The following is a 21,050-nucleotide window of genomic DNA, read 5'->3' as shown; positions in this document are numbered from 1 at the left end:
TCCTCACTACTGAGGAACTGTGACAGCATCCAGCCACTGTGGCTGGGAGAATAAGTCATGCCCTGCTCTCCTGAGGTCTGGCTTCCTCTGAACTGCTGATCGCCCTCTTGTTCTGTGGGCTCTAACTTGGTCCCGTACTGTGCTGCCAGTGTGGCGTCTTTGTTGTAAGGGCTTTCCTGGGCAATTCTTTGCATTTGTAAATGCTGAACTCACATTTAGTATGGGATCTCTGTCAGTTGATTTTTCTTTTTTTTGGTAACAGCTTTACTGAGATATAATTAACATACCACACAATTTACCCATTTAAAAGTCTACAATTCAGTGTTTTTTTAGTATATTCACAGAGTTGTGTAACCATCATCACAGTCTAGTTTTAGAACATATTCATCCCACCAAAAAGAAACCCTGTGCCCACTCCCCCCAATGCCCCCCTCCCCCCACCGCACCTAGGCAACCACCAATCTACTTTCTGTCTCTATGGATTTGCCTATTCTGGACGTTTCATATAAAGCAATCATACAATATGTGGTCTTTTGCAACTAGCTTCTTTCCCTTAGCATAATGATTTCAAGGTTCATCCCTGTTTGACTGTGTGTCAGTACTTCATTCCTTTTTATGGCCAGATAATATTCCATTGTACAGGGATACTACATTTTGTTTATTCATTCATCTCTCAATGAACATTTGAGTTGTTTCTACATTTTGGCTCTTGTGAATAATGCTGTTATGAGCATTTGTGTACAAGTTTTTATGCAGACATATATTTTTATTTCTTTTGGGTATATACCTAGGATTTGAATTTCTGGGTCATATGGTAACTCTATGTTTAATTTTTTAAGGAACTGCCAGACTGTTTTCCAAAGTGGCTGCATCATTTCTTTTGAGTTTATTTTCCCCTGGGCACCTTGTAATTTATTCTTCACTTCTGAGAAAATTTAGTCTTTTTCTCCCATTCTTTCCCCTTAGTTTGATTATTTTTTTTTCTGTCATATCACTATGTTTTTTTGGTATGTTTCTGTTCTTAGTTTTTAAATTTCTGATTCAAGGTGCGTTTTTTAAAATATATATTCCTAAATGCTTTTGGATATATTTAATTCTGTTTAGAGTATACAGTTAGAGTTTTCTTCTGCTTCATGTTTTTTTGGGGGGAGGAATTTTCCTCAGTTGAGAAATTCTCTTTTTCCACTTTCTTGTAAACACATGGGGATCATCAGACTAAAATTTTTGCAAATCTAATGAGTATGAAATGGTATCTCTTCGTTTTAATTTTATCTTCCTAGTAGGTAGTGTTGAATATCTTTTTGTATGTTTATTGGACAGTTATGTTTCCTCTTTGTTGAAAACTCTAAGGATAGAGTTGCCATTTATTGAGGTGGAACAGACCTTGGGAGGAGCAGATTTCGGAGGAAGGTCAGGAGTTTGCTCTTGGACATGTTTACAGCATCCAATAGGCTTTTGGATGTGGAAGAGTGCAACACAGAGGATAGGTGAGGGCTGGAGATGTCAATTTGGGGGTTGTTAGTATATAGAGAGTATTTAAAGCCATGAGACTGAAGGAAAGTGCAGACTGGGAAGAGAGTGTAGACAATGAGAAGTCAAAGACTGAAGTCACTATTTAGAGGAAGACTGTGTTCACTATTTAGGGGTCAGGCTGCTGAGGGGGGAGGTGAGGAAAAACCAGCAAAGGAGACAGAAAGCATTGTTAGGGGTAGGAGGAAAACCAGGAAAGTGTAGTATTCTGGAATCCAAGTGAAGAAAATGTTTCTGGGAGGAAGGTGTGATTGACCATCAAGTGCTGCTGGTAGATCCAGGAGAAGGAGGGAAAATAGCCATTGGATTTAGTAACATGGATTTCGTTAGTGATCTTGACTGGAGCAGTTTGGTGGAGTGGAAAGCTAGATTGGTGAGGGGCCAAGTAGAATGGGGGGAGAAGAATGGGAGAGAATGACTGTGGTAAACAGTCAGCCCTTTGAGGAATTTGGTTGTAAATGGAGAGAGAGGTAGTAGGGTGATGGGAGGGACCTAATGGAGAGGGGGAAGTGATGTCATGGAGGAGGAGAATTGCTTTCAGCTGGGTGAGCGTATGTGTCCAGTGCAGTCCTGGTTGGGGTGGCCTTTTTTGACACCAGCATCCCCTTCAGCATCCTCCTGGGAGTGGATGCCCCTGCTGTCCATTCATCTTTCCATGTCCAAGGGCACACAAATTCACTCACTGCCCCTACACAGTTCACTCCAAAGGAGCAGTATAAATGAATTTCTCTTTTGTAATTGGCATCTCCTTCGCCCCAGTCACAAACGCTGCTGGTGTTTCTGCCTTTTCTTTTTTTTTTTTTCTCGCCCTCTCTGTCTTAAAGCATCCTTTGATTAACTTTGCTAGTCACAAGTAAGTTAGTTTAAATCAGGGATCAGCAATCTTTTTTGTAAAGGACCAGATAGTAAATATTTTAGACTTTGTGGGCCACATACAGTCTCTGTTGCATATTCTTCTTTTTAAACAACACTTAAAAAATGTAAAAACCGGGCTTCCCTGGTGGCGCAGTGGTTGAGAGTCCGCCTGCCGATGCAGGGGACACGGGTTCGTGCCCCGGTCTGGGAGGATCCCACATGCCTCGGAGCGGCTGGGCCCGTGAGCCATGGCCGCTGAGCCTGCATGTCTGGAGCCTGTGCTCCGCAATGGGAGAGGCCACAACAGTGAGAGGCCCACATACCACAAAAAAAAAAAAAGAAAAAAAAAATGTAAAAACCATCTTAGCTCAGACTCTAGGATTTAAATTAACTCTCCTGTCTTATGCATTAAGCCCCTGAGCTACTACTGTTCATTACTAGCTGATGCACCCAAAAAAGCAAATGCAAATAAAGTTAACTTTAAAACAAAAGCTTTATTGAGATATATTTTACAGGTTTAAAATGTACAATTCAGTGATTTTTGGTACATTTGCAGAGTTGTGCAACCATCTCCATAATATCTGCTCTAATCTTACAGCACTTACATCACCCCAAAGGTAACGTTTTTACAGCTTTGAGGTGTAATTTATATGCAAAAAAATGCACCCATTTTTGAGTGAATAGTTTGAATTTTTTTTTCTTGTTAGTCATCCATTTTATGCACATCAGTGTATACATGTCAATCCCAATCTCCCAATTCATCCCACCACAACCCCCACCCTCTACCGCTTTCCACTCTTGGTGTCCATTCGTTTTTTTCTCTACTTCGGTGTCTCAATTTCTGCTCTGCAAACCGGTTCATCTATACCATTTTCTAGATTCCACATATATGTGTTAATATATGATATTTGTTTTTCTCTTTCTGACTTCACTCTGTATGACAGTCTCTAGATGGATCCACATCTCTACAAATGAACCAATTTCGTTCCTTTTTATGCCTGAGTAATAGTCCATTGTATATATGTACCACAACTTCTTTATCCATTCGTCTGTGGATGGGCATTTAGGTTGTTTCCATGACCTGGCTATTATAAATACTGCTGCAATGAACATTGGGGTGCATGTGTCTTTTTGAATTATGGTTTTCTCTGGGTATATGCCCAGTAGTGGGATTGCTGGGTCATATAGTAATTCTGTTTCTACTTCTTTAAGGAACCTCCGTACTGTTCTCCATAGTGGCTGTATCAATTTACATTCCCACCAACAGTGCAAGAGGGTTCCCTTTTCTCCACACCCTCTCCAGCATTTGTTGTTTGTAGATTTTCTGATGATGCCCATTCTAACTGGTGTGAGGTGATACCTCATTGTACTTTTGATTTGCATTTCTCTAGTAATTAGTGATGTTGAGCAGCTTTTCATGTGCTTCTTGGCCATCTGTATGTCTTCTTTGGAGAAATGTCTATTTAGGTCTTCTGTCCATTTTTGGATTGGGTTGTTTGTTTTTTTAATATTGAGCTGTGTGAGCTGTTTATATATTTTGGAGATTAATCCTTTGTCCGTTGATTCATTTGCAAGGAGACAACCCATTCTGAGGGTTGTCTATTCGTCTTGTTTATGGTTTCCTTTGCTGTGCAAAAGCTTTGAAGTTTCATTAGGTCCCATTTGTTTATTTTTGTTTTTATTTCCATTACTCTAGGAGGTGTATCAAAACAGATCTTGCTGTGATTTATGTCAAAGAGCGTTCTTCCTATGTTTTCCTCTAAGAGTTTTATAGTGTGAGGTCTTACATTTAGGTCTCTAATCCATTTTGAGTTTATTTTTGTGTATGGTGTTAGGGAGTGTTCTAATTTCATTCTTTTACATGTAGCTGTCCAGTTTTCCCAGCACCACTTATTGAAGAGACTGTCTTTTCTCCATTGTATATCCTTGCCTCCTTTGTCATAGATTAGTTGACCACAGGTGTGTGTGTTTATCTCTGGGCTTTCTATCCTGTTCCATTGATCTCTGTTTCTGTGCCAGTACCATATTGTGTTGATTACTGTAGCTTTGTAGTATAGTCTGAAGTCAGGGAGTCTGATTCCTCCAGCTCCGTTTTTTTCCCTCAAGACTGCTTTGGCTATTCGGGATCTTTTGTGTCTCCACACAAATTTTAAGATTTTTTGTTCTAGTTCTTTAAAAAAATGCCACTGGTAATTTGATAGGGATTGCATTGAATCTGTAAATGGCTTTGGGTAGTATAGTCATTTTCACAATATTGATTCTTCCAATCCAAGAACATGGTATATCTCTCCATCTGTTGGTATCATCTTTAATTTTTTTCATCAGTGTCTTATAGTTTTCTGCCTACAGGTCTTTTGTCTCCCTAGGTAGGTTTTTTCCTAGGTATTTTATTCTTTTTGTTGCAGCGGTAAATGGGAGTGTTTCCTTAATTTCTCTTTCAGATTTTTCATCATTAGTGTATAGGAATGCAAGAGATTGCTGTGCATTAATTGTGTATCCTGCTACTGTACCAAATTCATTGATTAGCTCTAGTAGTTTTCTGGTAGCATCTTTAGGATTCTCTATGTATAGTAACATGTCATCTGCAAACAGTGACAGTTTTACTTCTTCTTTTCCAATTTGTATTCCTTTTATTTCTCTTTCTTCTCTGATTGACATGGCTAGGACTTCCAAAACTATGTTGAATAATAGTGGTGAGAGTGGACATCCTTGTCTTGTTCCTGATCTTCGTGGAAATGCTTTCAGTTTTTCACCATTGAGAATTATGTTTGCTATGGGTTTGGCGTATGTGGCCTTTATTATGTTGAAGTAGGTTCCCTCTATGCCCACTTTCTGGAGAGTTTTTATCATAAATGGTGTTGAATTTTGTCAAAAGCTTTTTCTGCATCTATTGAGATGATCATATGGTTTTTCTCCTTCAATTTGTTAATATGGTGTATCACATTGATTTGCGTATATTGAAGAATCCTTGCATCCCTGGGATAAATCCCACTTGATCATGGTGTATGATCCTTTTAATGTGTTGTTGGATCCTGTTTGCTAGTATTTTGTTGAGGATTTTCGCATCTATATTCATCAGTGATATTGGTGTGTAATTTTCTTTTTTTGTCGTATCTTTGTCTGGTTTTGGTATCAGGGTGATGGTGGCCTCATAGAATGAGTTTGGGAGTGTTCCTTCCTCTGAAATTTTTTGGAAGAGTTTGAGAAGGATGGGTGTTAGCTCTTCTCTAAATGTTTGATAGAATTCACCTGTGAAGCCATCTGGTCCTGGATTTTTGTTTGTTGGAAGATTTTTAATCACAGTTTCAATTTCATTACGTGTGATTGGTCTGTTCATATTTTCTCTTTCTTCCTGGTTCAGTCTTGGAAGGTTATACCTTTCTAAGAATTTGTCCATTTCTTCCAGGTTGTCCATTTTATTGGCATAGAGTTGCTTGTAGTAGTCTCTTAGGATGCTTTGTATTTCTGCGGTGTCTGCTGTAACTTCTCCATTTTTGTTTCTAATTTTATTGATTTGAGTCCTCTCCCTCTTTTTCTTGATGAGTCTGGCTAATGGTTTATCAATTTAGTTTATCTTTTCAAAGAACCAGCTTTTAGTTTTATTTATCTTTGCTATTGTTTTGTTTGTTTCTATTTCATTTTTTTCTGCTCTGATCATTATGATTTCTTTCCTTCTGCTAACTTTGGGTTTTGTTTGTTCTTCTTTCTCTAGTTCCTTTAGGTGTAAGTTTAGATTGTTTATTTGAGATTTTTCTTGTTTCTTAAGGTAGGTTTGTATAGCTATAAACTTCCCTCTTAGAACTGCTTTTGCTGCCTCCCCGTAGGTTTTGGATCGTCGTGTTTTCATTGTCTTTTGTTTCTAGGTATTTTTTGATTTCCTCTTTGATTTCTTCAGTGATCTCTTGGTTATTTAGTAATAAATAGCCTCCATGTGTTTAGCCTCCATGTGTTTTGTGTTTTTTACGTTTTTTTCCCTGAAGTTGTTTTCTAATCTCATAGTGCTGAGGTCAGAAAAGATGCTTGATATGATTTCAATTTTCTTAAATTTACTGAGGCTTGATTTGTGACCCAAGATGTGATCTATTCTGGAGAATGTTCTGTGCGCACTTGAGAAGAAAGTGTAATTTGCTGTTTTTGGTTGGAATGTCCTATAAATATCAATTAAATCTATCTGGTCTATTGTGTCATTTAAAGCTTGTGTTTCCTTATTGATTTTCTGTTTGGATGATCTGTCCATTGGTGTAAGTGAGGTGTTAAAGTCCCCCACTATTATGGTGTTACTTTCAATGTCCTCTGTTACAATTCTTAGCAGTTGCCTTATGTATTGAGGCGCTCCTATGTTGGGTGCATATATATTTATAATTGTTATATCTTCTTGGATTGATCCCTTCATCATTACGTAGTGTCCTTCTTTGTCTCTTGTAACATTCTTTATTTTAAAGTCTATTTCATCTGATAGGAGTACTGCTACTCCAGCTTTCTTCTGATTTCCATTTGCATGGAATATCTTTTTCCATCCCCTCACTTTCAGTCTGTATGTGTCCCTAGGTCTGAAGTGGGTCTCTTGTAGACAGCATATATATGGGTCTTGTTTTTGCATCCATTCCGCAAGCCTGTGTCTTTTGGTTGGAGCATTTAATCCATTCACGTTTAAGGTAGTTATCAATATGTATGTTCCTATGACCATTTTCTTAATTGTTTTGGGTTTGTTTTTGTAAGTGTTTTTCTTTTCTTGTGTTTCCTTAGAGAAGTTCCTTTAGCATTTGTTGTAGAACTGGTTTGGTGGTGCTGAATTCTCTTAGGTTTTGCTTGTCTGTAAAGCTTTTGATTTCTCCATCGAATCTGAATGAGTTCCTTGCCAGGTAGAGTAATCTTGGTTGTAGGTTCTTCCCTTTCATCACTTTAAGTATATCATGCCACTCCCTTCTGGCTTGTAGAGTTTCTGCTGAGAAATCAGCTGTTAACCTTATGGGAGTTCCCTTGTATGTTATTTGTCGTTTTTCCCTTGCTGCTTTCAATAATTTTTCTTTGTCTTTGATTTTTGTCAGTTTGATTACTATGTGTCTTGGCGTGTTTCTCCTTGGGTTTATACTGTATGGGACTCTCTGCGCTTCCTGGACTTGGGTGGCTATTTCCTTTCCCATGTTAGGGATTTTTCCGACTGTAATCTCTTCAGATATTTTCTTGGGTCCTTTCTCTCTCTCTTCTCCTTCTGGGACCCCTAAAATGTGAATGTTGTTGTGTTTAATGTTGTCCCATAGGTGTCTTAGGCTGTCTTCATTTCTTTTCGTTCTTTTTTCTTTATTCTGTTCTGCAGCAGTGAATTCCACCATTCTGTCTTCCAGGTCACTTATCCATTCTTCTGCCTCAGTTATTCTGCTATTGATTCCTTCTAGTGTAGTTTTCATTTCAGTTATTGTATTGTTCATCTCTGTTTGTTCTTTAATTCTTCTAGATCTTTGTTAAACATTTCTCACGTCTTCTCGATCTTTGCCTCCATTCCTTTTCCGAGGTCCTGGATCATCTTCACTATCATTATTCTGAATTCTTTTTCTGGAAGGTTGCCTATCTCCACTTCGTTTAGTTGTTTTTCTGGGGTTTTATCTTGTTCCTTCATCTGGTACATAGCCCTCTGCCTTTTCATCTCGTCTACCTTTCTGTGAATGTGTTGTTTTTTTTTTTTCCTTTGCGGTACGCGGGCCTCTCACCGCTGTGGCCTCTCCTGTTGCAGAGCACAGGCTCCGGATGCGCCGGCCCAGCAACCATGGCTCCCAGGCCCAGCCGTTCCGCGGCATGTCAGATCTTCCCAGACCAGGGCACGAACCCGTGTCCCCTGCATCAGCAGGCGGACTCTCAACCACTGCGCCACCAGGGAAGCCCCGAATGTGGTTTTTGTTCTACAGGCTGCAGGATTGTAATTCTTCTCGCTTCTGCTGTCTTCCCTCTGGTTGATGAGGCTATCTACTAGTTTGAATTTTAATAAAGATAATGTTAATATTAGCAGAGGAAAATATTCTAAGTAATACTTTTTTTCTCACATAACCAGTAAATCTCACTTGTAAACATTTTCTCCCAAGTGACCTACACCTTTCTCTTTAAATCAGTAGTTTTATAGTCCTGGGGCCAGCAGAATCCGCATCACCTGGGAACTTGCTAGAAGTGGGGCCACCCCAGAAGAGAACCCAGCATTGTGTGTTGTAACCAGCTTTTCAGGTAATTCTGCCGTGCACTAAAGTTGGAGAACCACCACTCTAAGGTCTATCCCTTAGTGGAACTGCTGGGTCATAGGATATGAGCGTGTTCAAGTTTAACGGGTACTGCCAACCCCTTCCAAAGTGGTTATACATGTGTATACTCACCTGCTTAGCAGTATACGAGAGTCCCCATCTTGTTCCCATCTTTCCACAGCCTCACCAATACTCTGGAATATGCAACTTCAGGGCTTTTTGGTTTGTTTGTTTTTTGTCATTCTGACAGGTGTGGCATGGTTATGATCTGAATTGGTATTTCCTCAATTACTACTGAGGTTGAACGTCTCAGATGTCCATAGGTCATTTGAGTTTTCTGTTCTGTAATGTGCTGTTTGGTGTCTTTTGCCTGTTGAAATAAATACAATTATGTAAACAAATAATCACAATGTATTGAAATAATTGCAGAATAAACTCAGAATTCCCAAGAAGAAAGAAACTCAGGGGGAAAGAAAGAAAGTTAAAGAAAGAATTTCAGGGGAGATTATGGTCAAACAGTCCTGAAAGCATAGGGATTTGTCAGGCAGAGTGAGGGAAAGCCATCTATGTGATATGAACAGAACAGCCTGATCAGGGAAAAGCAAGTAGTTTGCTGTGGTGGACGAATAGGATATATGGAGGAAAAGACATATGTAAGGCTAGGAGAAAGGTAGGGAGTGACTAGACACATGTATTTTAAATTTGTTTAATCTTTTACTGATTGTTGGGCATTTGGGTTATAACTAGTTTGGATGGATTTTTTTCTTTCCTATTATAAATGAAGCTTATATAAACATCTTAGTATATATAGCTGCTTTTTTCTTTTAAATTATTACCTTAGAATAATACATTTAAACTGAAATTATTAGTTTAAAGGAAAGTAGGCATGATTAGTTTCATAATTTCTTACATATTTCAAGGTTACCTATCATTAGGGAAATGCAAATCAAAACTGTGGTGAGGAACCACTTCACGCCCACTAGGATAGCTATAATTGAAGAGACAGACAATAACAAATGTTATTGGGGATGTGGAAAAATTGGAACCTTCATACATTGCTGATGGGAATGTAAAATGATGTAGCTGCTTTGGAAAAGTTTGGCAGTCTCCCAAGAAGTTAAACGTAGAGTTATTGTATGACCCAGCATTTCTACTCCTAGGTTTATACCCAAGAGAGACGAAAAACTGTGTCTACACAAAAACTTGTACACAAATGTTCATAGCAGCATTATTCATAATAACCAAAAAAATAGAAACAACCCAAATGTCCATTGAGAGATCAATGAATCTCAAAATGTGGTGTACCCATACAATGGAGTATTATTCAGCCGTAAAAAGGATGAACTAGTGATACATGGTAAAACCCTTGAAAACATTATGCTAAGGGAAAGAAGCCAGTCACAAAGGATCACATATTTGTGTGATTCCGTTTGTATGAAAGGTACAGAGTAGGTAAATACATAGGAACCGAAAGTAGATTAGTGGTTCTCAGAGGCTAATCTAAGGAGGAGAGGAATGGGGAGTGACTGCTAATGGGGTTTCTTTTAGTGGGGATGAAAATATTCCAAAATTAGATTGTGGTGATGGTTATGCATCCCTGTGAATATACTAAAAACATTGAACTGTACACTTAAATAGGTGAGTTGTACGGTAATGTGAATTATGTTTCAGTAAGTGTTCTTCAAAAAATAAAATGGATAAAAAAATTACCCTCTGGGAAAGATATACTTTTTCATCATCACCAACAGTATTTGGTGTCTCTCGCACAACCTTTGGGTTTATTATATTTGTTCAATTTAATAGGTATATGCCCAAAGCTTCTTTAATTAAATTATAAGTTCCCTCAGTAGAATGTAAGCTCCAGGAGGGCAGGAATTTTTGCCTGTTTCTCTTCACTGCTGTCTCCCCAGAACAGTGCCAGGCAAATAATAGGTACTCAGTAGCATTTGTTAAATGAATACTTTTTTTTTAACATTTTTATTGGAGTATAATTGCTTTACAATGGTGTGTTAGTTTCTGCTTTATAATGAAGTGAATCAGTTATACATATACATATATCCCCATATCTCTTCCCTCTTGCGTCTCCCTCCCTCCCACCCTCCCTATCCCACCCTTCTAGCTGGTCACAAAGCACCAAGCTGATCTCCCTGTGCTATGCAGATGCTTCCCACTAGCTATCTATTTTACATTTGGTAGTGCATATATGTCCATGTGTCCTCCCCGTGTCCTCAAGTCCATTTTCTAGTAGGTCTGTGTCTTTATTCCTGTCTTGCCCCTAGGTTCTTCATTACCTCTTTTTTTTTTTTTTTTTTAGATTTCATATATATGTGTTAGCATACGGTATTTGTTTTTCTCTTTCTGACTTACTTCACTCTGTAGGACAGACTCTAGGTCCATCCACCTCACTACAAGTAACTCAATTTCGTTCCTTTTTATTGCTGAGTAATATTCCATTGTATATATGTGCCACATCTTCTTTATCCATTCATCTGTCGATGGACACTTAGGTTGCTTCCATGTCCTGGCTATTGTAAATAGAGCTGCAATGAACATTTTTTTATTTTTAGTTACTAAGAAAACACTTTCCCCTTTACTGTCTTAATTTCATAGTACATCTGAACTAATTGTTCTTCCTAGCCTCACATTCTTTTTGGAAAGAAGCAGTGTGTAACTAAATGAATTGAATTGAATGTACTTCTGGTGAGTGATCTAGTTCAAGTCCTTTGATCTTATATGCTATTACTTCCTTCTGAAATTTATTATAATAGTAGTTTTCAAATGTTTGACTATGAGGACTCCCTTTTCAAACCAATGCCCACATAGTTATAGTTGTACTTTTTGTATCAGTCAGTGGAAAAACTACGTAGTGACAAGAAGCCATTTATATTTTAACAGTGGCCATAGTATCTTCAGAAATTTGCAAAATAGAGGTTCTAATATATGAGACATATACTTATTCATTCTACAGTCTGTGTATGGTGGCTGTATGTATTATTCATGGGCCCATGGCAGTAATTTTGAAAGCCATCAGGGGTTTGGAGACAGTAAGTTGGGCACTATGTAATTATAGTATCAAAACCGAGGAAGACTACTGAAATGTAAATAATAGTATGAAAGTTTATACCCAAATCATATTTTTTTAATTCAGCTCCTAAACCTATCAGTTTCTTTTAAAGACTGAAAAATATTTTAAAAATCAAGTTTATATATCTTTTAAAATTTACTTATTTGACATTATTTGTTTTAGCAAAAAATCAGAAGCAAACTAAATGTCTAATCATGCTTAATTAAGTTTTGGTATGTTTATCTGATAGAAGTTAGGTGGCAATTGAGTATGATTATTAGGCATTGTAATTCTTATTATCTGACAGTTTTAAAAGTAGGATATATCATCAAGTATTCCTAAAGATGTTGACTGTGATTATATGAACGTAACTCCGATTATATGTACATAACCAACAGCGGAAGTTGGGAAGGGGTAGTAGTGGTTGTGCTCAGATAGAGGAATTCTGGGGAAGTTTTTCCTCTTTTTGAAACACTTATTTATCAGTTGCTGTGTGCCAGGCAATATTCTAAGCTCTTTTCATGCCTTAACTCAGGGATCATGAAACTACAACGCATTTGGAGCCCTTTGGGGCCTGTTTTTTGTGGCCCAAATGGTTTTTATATTTTTTAAGCATTTTTTTAAAAAGAAGAAGATAATGTGATAGAGACCTTATATGGCCTGCAAAACCAAAAATAGTTACTCTCTGGCCCTTTACAGAAGAAGCTTGCTGACCCTTGATCTAATTCATTTTATCCTTACAAGATTCCAGTAAGGTGGGTCCTATGAGGAAACTGAGGCACAGAGGGCTTAAATTACTTTTTGTCAGTGGCGTTCACTGTTTTTAGAGCGGGTTGCAGGCCATTTCTACAAACTTGCTAATATTGTGTTTCTTTGCAGTGTAAAAAGTGGATAGTGGCTCACATGTCAAAGGATGGCACGGTCACGCTCTAGATCCCCCAGGTGGAGGCACAGGTGAGCAGTCCTTAGTTTAGCAGCGTAAGCATGGGTTTGGGATGTGCTTCGACTTTCAAATTCACCAGTATTGTTAAGAACCTATTTTAATAAGCTCGTGGACTTGGTTATTCACAGTAGCTGCTTCATAGTGATCGACCTTATATTTCTAGATTCTAGGACCTGACAGCTTTCTTTAATTATGGCTGGCAGCTAGAATTAATCCATAATAAAAGAAATGCAATGGCCACAGAAAGGAAGACTGAGAAACACCTTTGAGAGTGTTATATATTTTGCATCAGTAAGTGGTTTAGAACTCTTCAGTGTATATTCAGTTTAATTATTTTCATAATCAATATGTTTGAAGAAATTGGGAGTTTCCTATGTCTTCTTCTTCATGGCAGAGTAATAGAATTTTGAACAACTCAATTATAAATCAACTCTCCTCTTTGCTTGTTGGTAGTATCAATAGTATATATAATTAGATTGGAACAATTTAACCAGTTTTTACTGTATACCTGCTATAGGCAGGTTCTGGGGCTACAAAGGCAAATTTGTGTACAGGGCCTCAGCAAGCACGCAGCCTGACTGGGCAGATTGACACCATAGGCAACTATGATACTGTAGGAAAAGTGTTGTGCTACTACTGACTGGGACAAGGTATTCTGGATCCACAGGGAGGGAATAGTTCTGCTTTTGTGGAGGGGAAGGAGAGATACCAAGAAAGTCTTCAAAGAAGAGATGAGATTTAAGGATGGGTAGAATTTTTTTTTCTTTTTTTTGGCCTCATCGTGTAGCTTGTGCACTCTTAGTTCCCCGACCAGGAACTGAACCTGGGCCCTTGGCAGTGAGAGTGCGGAGTCCTAACCACTGGACTGCCAGGGAATTCTCAATGATGGGTAGAATTTTTAAATGCAGAAAGAGAGAAGAAAAGTATTCCAGTTAAGGGGATGACAAGAGCAAAGGTGCAGAGCTGTGAAAGTGACTAGTACATTTTAGAACTTTAAAGAGGACCACAATTACATACGCAAAAGACAGATCAAGATTTTTCATGTTAATACGGCTTGGTCATGATGCTTGTTCATTATGATTCTCCAATGACTAATCAATCATTTCTTCAACAGTTTTCATTTTGTAGTTCACAAGACCAAATTGTAATGGGGAGGAACTTCAGAAAGAAAAGGGAATGCAAAGAAGCAAATGGCTTGAACATGGAGGGCCTCACAGAGGTCATTTTGTTTCACCCTTTTGTGGTAGGCTCTGGTGAAGGGACGCAAAAGACCCTGCCAAGCTAGTGCCTGATTTCTGGATGCCTTCTCAGGACTCTTTGTCACCAACTGTAAAGGGTCTGATATCTTACCCGACTTGCAAGCTAGCACATTAGTGTGTCACAAGGCACTTTTGGATCAGAGACAAAGGCCTTTATTACTCATATGCAGCAGGCGACTTGAGCTTCGTGTTCCTGTGCTCCCCTTACCTCTAATCCCCTGAGGGTGGGCGATGCTGACATAGCTGAGGAACCCGAGCCCCATTAGGGACAGCAAGCAACCCTGCCCAGCCTTTGCCTTGGAGGAGACATTATCTTGTTATCCTGGACAGCAAGCACATTGGCCCTCTGCCCCTTAGGGAAGCCCTATCCCCATCTTCCCAGGCAGTTTGCCTTGGAACAAAAGCTCAGGAGGCATGCAGAGCACAAGACATCCAAGGAGAATTGTCTCCCAACAGACTCTTTGGGTCTCTTTTGTCCCTTTAGGAGAACTAAAAATAATAGCCACCATTCCAGCAATCTCCTTCAGAAGAAAGGGGCTCTGTACAATAGAACCCTGAGATGAAATATAATATCAAAGCAGTATTCCATGTGAGGTAAGGATTAAAGTAAGAGATTGAGTTTTTCATCAGTCTGGAAGACCTCAGCCTCTGGCTGCCAGCTTTTCTCCTTAGCAGTGGAAGAGATGAAGTCTTCCAGGAAGTCCTCGGAGGCTCCAGTTGCTTCTTCCTGTGAAGAGGTGCAGCCAGCTGGATGACGGAGTTTCTACTTCAGCTAAATAATGCACTTGCCAGTACCTCTAGCTTGGTGACTCTAAAGGGAGATATTGGCAAGTCCAGTGTATAAATCCCAGTATGTACGTGAGGAAGATAAATCAGCCTCGTTTCTCGTAGGAAGGACCCAGACATGTCACCAAAAGGAAAGGCTTTTGCTCCTGGTTACTCCAACTCCGTGGCAGCTGCTGCAGAGGGGGCGATAACAAAAGCTGCAAGGGTAGCTGCCTCATTGGTTAGAAGACATTAAACCCTCAGGGAGGAAATTGGAAGATTGGACAGGTCAGATGGGAGGAAAGGTCCCCAGGTGCCAATTTGAACTTTGTTGTGTTCCAGATAGTGTCACTCCTCTCTCTTAACCTGAAGTCTGGGTAACTCAGGCTGTTTCCCCAGATACTCCTAGGAGCCTTCCTCCTCAGTTGGAATGAAAGGCTCCATGTTGGCAATGCTGAGGTATTGGAGAAGGTAGTTACAGAAAGGATGTGCTGTCCCTGGAGAGCATTATAGCTGCATTAAAGCACACATTCACCAAAGTTACAATCTCTGGTTCAACAGCACACCTTTCATTTTATATGTAAGGGGACAGGTCTGGGAAAGAAAACTTATTTATGTTAGTAGTATTTACGGAGGGACTAAGCATGAGGTCCATGTCTTTTTTTTTTTTTTTTACATCTTTATTGGAGTATAATTGCTTTACAATGGTGTGTTAGTTTCTGCTTTACAACAAAGTGAATCAGTCATACATATACATATGTTCCCATATCTCCTCCCTCTTGCATCTCCCTCCCTCCCACCCTCCCTATCCCACCCCTCCAGGTCACAAAGCACCGAGCTGATCTCCCTGTGCTATGTGGCTGCTTCCCACTAGCTATTTACCTTACGTTTGGTAGTGTATATATGTCCATGCCTCTTTCTCGCTTTGTCACAGCTTACCCTTCCCCCTCCCCATATCCTCAAGTCCATTCTCTAGTAGGTCTGTGTCTTTATTCCTGTCTTACCCCTAGGTTCTTCATGACATTTTTTTCTTAAATTCCATATATATGTGTTAGCATACGGTATTTGTGTTTCTCTTTCTGACTTACTTCACTCTGTATGACAGACTCTAGGTCCATCCACCTCATTACAAATAGCTCAATTTCGTTTCTTTTTATGGCTGAGTAATATTCCATTGTACACATGTGCCACATCTTCTTTATCCATTCATCTGATGATGGGCACTTAGGTTGTTTCCATGTCCTGGCTATTGTAAATAGAGCTGCAATGAACATTTTGGTACATGAGTCTTTTTGAATTTTGGTTTTCTCAGGGTATATGCCCAGTAGTGGGATTGCTGGGTCATATGGTAGTTCTATTTGTAGTTTTTTAAGGAACCTCCATACTGTTCTCCATAGTGGCTGAACCAATTCACATTCCCACCAGCAGTGCAAGAGTGTTCCCTTTTCTCCACACCCTCTCCAGCATTTATTGTTTCCAGATTTTTTGATGATGGCCATTCTGACTGGTGTGAGATGATATCTCATTGTAGTTTTGATTTGCATTTCTCTAATGATTAGTGATGTTGAGCATCCTTTCATGTGTTTGTTGGCAGTCTGTATATCTTCTTTGGAGAAATGTGTATTTAGGTCTTCTGCCCATTTTTGGATTGGGTTGTTTGTTTTTTTGTTATTGAGCTGCATGAGCTGCTTATAAATTTTGGAGATTAATCCTTTGTCAGTTGCTTCATTGGCAAAGGCCCTCTTCCTCCCACCCTCTCCACTTACTGTTCAAGGATGTAGTTTTTGCTTCTTGATATAAACTTAGTAGAGAGAGTAGACAATCAATTGGGGAAACTGTGGGGTCAGTTTTGGGTCTGAGTTTGGATTTATTGTGCATCATAAACTCTTGGAATCTAATTTAATTTCAGAGGTTATGTTCAGTTTTCCAGAGACTCCTACATATTTACTTGTGTGAATCTAGCCCTCCTTCTGCTTATTTCTTACTTGACCATTGAACCTGATGTAAGCTTTTGTTGACTGGCCCTTTTGCCAGAACTTTGCTGTCAGCAATCTTCCAAAATAGATCCTGCTGCATACCTAAGCTGGTCCTCCTCCAACAGGATGGGTGTGCTCAGCTCATTTTGATATGCACATGGGGTACATTAGTTAAGATGAAAAGAGTATGCTTGTTGAATCGGGCGGAAGCATAATCAGACTCCCAAGTGAACAATTTCGAATGCAAATATCACAAATTGATGAATTTAATTTGAGTGGAAGAAGCAGGGAAAAGCAAATGTTTTATTTGGGTAAGTCATGTTAAGACAAACTTAGTCTATTGTCTTTGAATGGACTAAACTTTTCTGTATTTGTTTACATAGGTCTCTATCACCAGTACCTAGAAATTCTGAACACTACAAGCAAAGACCTGAGCATTATGGCTATGAATATAGGAAGGATCCAAAAAGACCTGTCACTTGGAGAATGGACAATGAGAAACATGGACAGAGTAAACCAAGGATTCCTTCTCGTGAAACTCTACATTACCGATCTTATGAACATAGATCATCTTCCCCAAACATAAGAAGAAACTCTTTAGAAAATTTTTATACTTATAAGCCTCCCCAAGTATATTTACCAGGAAGAGGGGATGATAGTAACAGAAGATCTCAGTATATGCCCAAATACTCAGAAGGTGTACTCTACAAGGAGCACCAGAGGAATTGTTATCCCCAGAAAGTGCAAGGAAGGTATTTTCCTGATGACCACAGAGTTAGAGGAAGTGGAAAAGGAGGGAAACCACCTCTGAGGTCAATAGCAGATTCTTTTAGATTCGAAGGACAGTGGCATGAAGATGAATTGAGGCACCAGAGGATACAAGACGAAAAATATTCTCAGTCACTTAGAAGAGGCTCTGAAGATTTTGAGAAAAGGAGCTCTTTTCAGACGAGGTATAGGATAACATTAAACCTGGGTAATTTGGTATAAAGACTCAAGTAAAAAAAGTCTCTTTACTTTGTGGTTGAAGATAACCACCTTGAAAAGCTTTTGTCTAAAAAGATTAAAAGCATTGTAATGTAGTTTTGGTCCACTGGTAGTAGTGAAGTGTTTATTTTTAGAGTGAATCATGTTGATGGCTAGAATATTAAAAAAAAATGATGCTATTTTCCTAAGTGCCTTGTGCATCTATGAGTTGGCTTCAGGGATTATAGGTTAACTTGCCACTGTGCTCTGCATTTAAAGCCATGTTGCCCAACATTCCACACACATAAATTCTCACTTCTCTCTAGTGCAAGTGTAAACTGCTTTATGTCAACACAGGTATCCTGAGGATCGTGATTTCAGAAAATATGGACACACATCAAAAAGACCTCAAGACGTGGAGAGGTATGAAAACAGAGAGCCTCCCAGGAGCCCGCAGTGGAAGTCCAGGCATTTTCTCCCTTCTTACCAAGAGAAGAAAGATCAATGGAACCTTGGACCCCAAACTCTTCGATATGCTCCGAGGGAATTCCCAGAGACCAGTTCAGCAGCCAAGGTATCCTGTGACTATCGCCACAAACATCGTAAGACCTCAGATGGGGACCAGGACTTTTATGATGGAAGAACTCAGAAGTACTCTAAGGAGGAAGATAGAAAATTCGGTTCTCAAAAAGGCCCTGTAAATAGAGAGTCCGATTGCTTTAATGCTGGAAGAGGGAGAGAGACTGAAGGTGGGCAAGTCAAAGAGCCTTTTAAGCCATCTAAGAAAGACTGCACTACCTGCACTCATTCAGATAAAAGCGACGTTGGTTTGAGACCCTGTAATGACAAACGGAAGGACAAAATAAAGAAAGAAGGGGCTGGCAGAAAAGAGAGCAACTCTTCCCATAACCGACTTGATAAGAGTAAAAAACTTTCTGACTCGAAACCTTCATCTTCCGTTCTTCGGAAGAAATCACTTACAGTTAAAGTAGATGTGAAGAAAACATCCAGGTATTATCTTTGTTTTTTTCTATAACTGTTTCTGCCACCTTTATTTGAACCTTTGAAAATAGAATTAATGATGTGTTTAGAGTTCGAGCTGGGGGGTGGGGATTGCCTGGATATTTCAAAAAAGCCCTCTAATGGGGATGAATCCCATGATTAGTAACATGGGGTGACGTCATGTCTGTTCGTTTCCACGTTTGTATCTCAAGATGCTTTTTGAGTGAAGGGCATTCTATGGAGTTGTTCCTCTTCATGAATTTACATGTTTTTATGCTGCCAGATTTTCTATATCCACGGATAGGCTGGGTGGTGCTCAAGGAGACCCGTTCCTTGCTTAGTTTCTCAGAGCCTGTTGCCTGAAATTCAGAGAATTTTTGACCTGGAAGGGACCTTAGCAGACCCTGATTTTATAGAGGAAGAGATTGAGGCAGTGAGAGATGAAGTGACTTATCTAAGTCCGTGCCTGGGGCTCAAATTCACATGTCCCCTTGTGACTCAAGGAGGTGGATGACTTAATGTGGTTCTTGCTGCCGTCTCAAAAGGAGTGGTGCTCAACCGACTAGCTTCTCCTAGGTAGAGGCAATTAGGCTAGAGTCTAGAAAGAGGCCTATTTATAAGACATTTGGTTTAGCTCTTGATTGTTTAACAAAAATGACTACTTTTGTAATAAGTGATATTCTCCTGCAGTGGATTGCATGCTTTTTTCTATTATGAATATTACCTCTTTATGGATTCTGAGAATAATAAGGCACTGACACTTGGATGTGTCAGCTAAGTCTTTTTGTTACCTTAATACACTACCAGTATGTGAATTAAAAAGTGAAGGACCATGTTGATTTGGTGTATTTATGTTCACCATTGACTCATATCTGTATTTGAATCAAAAACTAGAGGGAACAAAATGTGATGGTGAGGGAGGTAAACCCACAGTCTTTTTTTTTAAACAGAATATATTTTACTTCTTTCCTTAAAGTTAGATATGGCAGTCCCCCTCCCTGATATTTTTCTTACATTCATTGTACTTGCAACAAATATTTTAAAATATACATATGTATATTTATATGTACACAGAAAGAATTTATAAATATGATTATATTAAAGAAAGTCGGACAAATAGAAGGGCGGGGGAAATCACCCATAATCCTACTATCCTAGGACAATTTTATTAATATTTTAGTACAGCTCCTTTTTTTTTTTTGTGGTACGCGGGCCTCTCACTGTTGTGGCCTCTCCCGTTGCGGAGCACAGTCTCCGGACGCGCAGGCTCAGCGGCCATGGCTCACGGGCCCAGCTGCTCCGCGGCATGTGGGATCTTCCCGGACCGGGGCACGAACCCCGTGTCCCCTGCATCGGCAGGCGGACTCTCAACCACTGCGCCACCAGGGAAGCCCTACAGCTCCTTTTGTTGTTTTTCTATGTATACCTGGTTGTCATAATGTTGTATTAATAATTTTGTATTCTATTTCATATAATATGTCTTAAGTCATTTTGTGCTATTATATTTCCTATTAGTTCTTAGTCTTAAGAGCACAAAAGCTGCTGTAAGCATCAAGTTTAAGGATGTTACCTTAAGCTTTTTTTCTTTCCAACATTATATTATGAAAATGTTCAAACATACAGAAAAGTTGAAAGAATTGTACAGTCAATACCTATATACCCACCACCTAGAGTCTACAGTTAACATTTTACTTCTGTAATCACATATCTGTTCATCTATCATTCCATCTTATTTTTTTGCTGCATTTCAAAGTGAAATGCAGATATGAGTACATTCCCCTTTAAATATTTCAGTATTTAATATTTGTTTACAGTTTTTTTCCTTTTGAGGTAAAATTACATACAATCAAATCACAAAAATCTTGAATTTTTAAACAAAAGTAAAAAAATTTAAAAATCTTGAGTTTTTCAATATTTAATAAAGTGTTTTATACTTAAATTAGAATTAATAAATTGGCTGTAACATTTTTAAAGAATGCTAGAAGTACCAATTTTGAAGGATTTTATTTTAGTAGACCTCATTAGAGATGCTAAACACTGTTAATTTTATAATTTGATATTGAGAAATAGAAGCTTGATCTTCATCATGTGTCACCAAAATGAGCTTCCTAAAATTGAGGCTGCTGTAACTTTTGTTTTAAATTTATAAACTGGGGCTTCCCTGGTGGCACAGTGGTTGAGAGTCTGCCTGCCGATGCAGGGGACGTGGGTCTGTGCCCCGGTCCGGGAAGATCCCACATGCCGCGGAGCGAGCGGCTGGGCCCATGAGCCATGGCCGCTGAGCCTGCGCGTCTGGAGCCTGTGCTCCGCAACAGGAGAGGCCACAGCAGTGAGAGGCCCGCGTACCACAAAATAAATAAATAAATAAATAAATAAATTTATAAACTGTCCTTTTATGAATTTCATGACCCATTAGTGGGGCCTGTCAGTACGTGTTTGAATTACCTGTCAAGGACCTGTAGA

At 39.2% G+C, this 21,050-nt stretch overlaps 1 protein-coding gene across 6 annotated transcripts in view; it reads left to right on the top strand.

The window, feature by feature from the left end:
• BCLAF3 (BCLAF1 and THRAP3 family member 3) overlaps window positions 1-21,050 on the top strand; it is a 69,842-nt gene that overhangs the window by 5,446 nt on the left and 43,346 nt on the right. For 5 of the 6 annotated variants that reach the window (XM_079910432.1, XM_079910435.1, XM_079910434.1 and 2 more), the window contains exons 2-5: window positions 8,490-8,598; window positions 12,556-12,630; window positions 17,003-17,572; window positions 17,943-18,596. In XM_079910432.1, coding sequence (XP_079766558.1) covers window positions 12,590-12,630; window positions 17,003-17,572; window positions 17,943-18,596 — 1,265 coding nt within the window. In that variant the 5' untranslated portion in view covers window positions 8,490-8,598; window positions 12,556-12,589. The remainder of the gene's footprint in view (window positions 1-8,489; window positions 8,599-12,555; window positions 12,631-17,002; window positions 17,573-17,942; window positions 18,597-21,050) is intronic. The other variant, XM_079910433.1, reaches the window with a different exon arrangement.

This window comes from Stenella coeruleoalba (genome assembly GCF_951394435.1).
Source record: "Stenella coeruleoalba genome assembly, chromosome: X".
NCBI lineage: Eukaryota > Metazoa > Chordata > Mammalia > Artiodactyla > Delphinidae > Stenella > Stenella coeruleoalba.
This window is presented reverse-complemented; position numbering and strand designations above follow the sequence as displayed.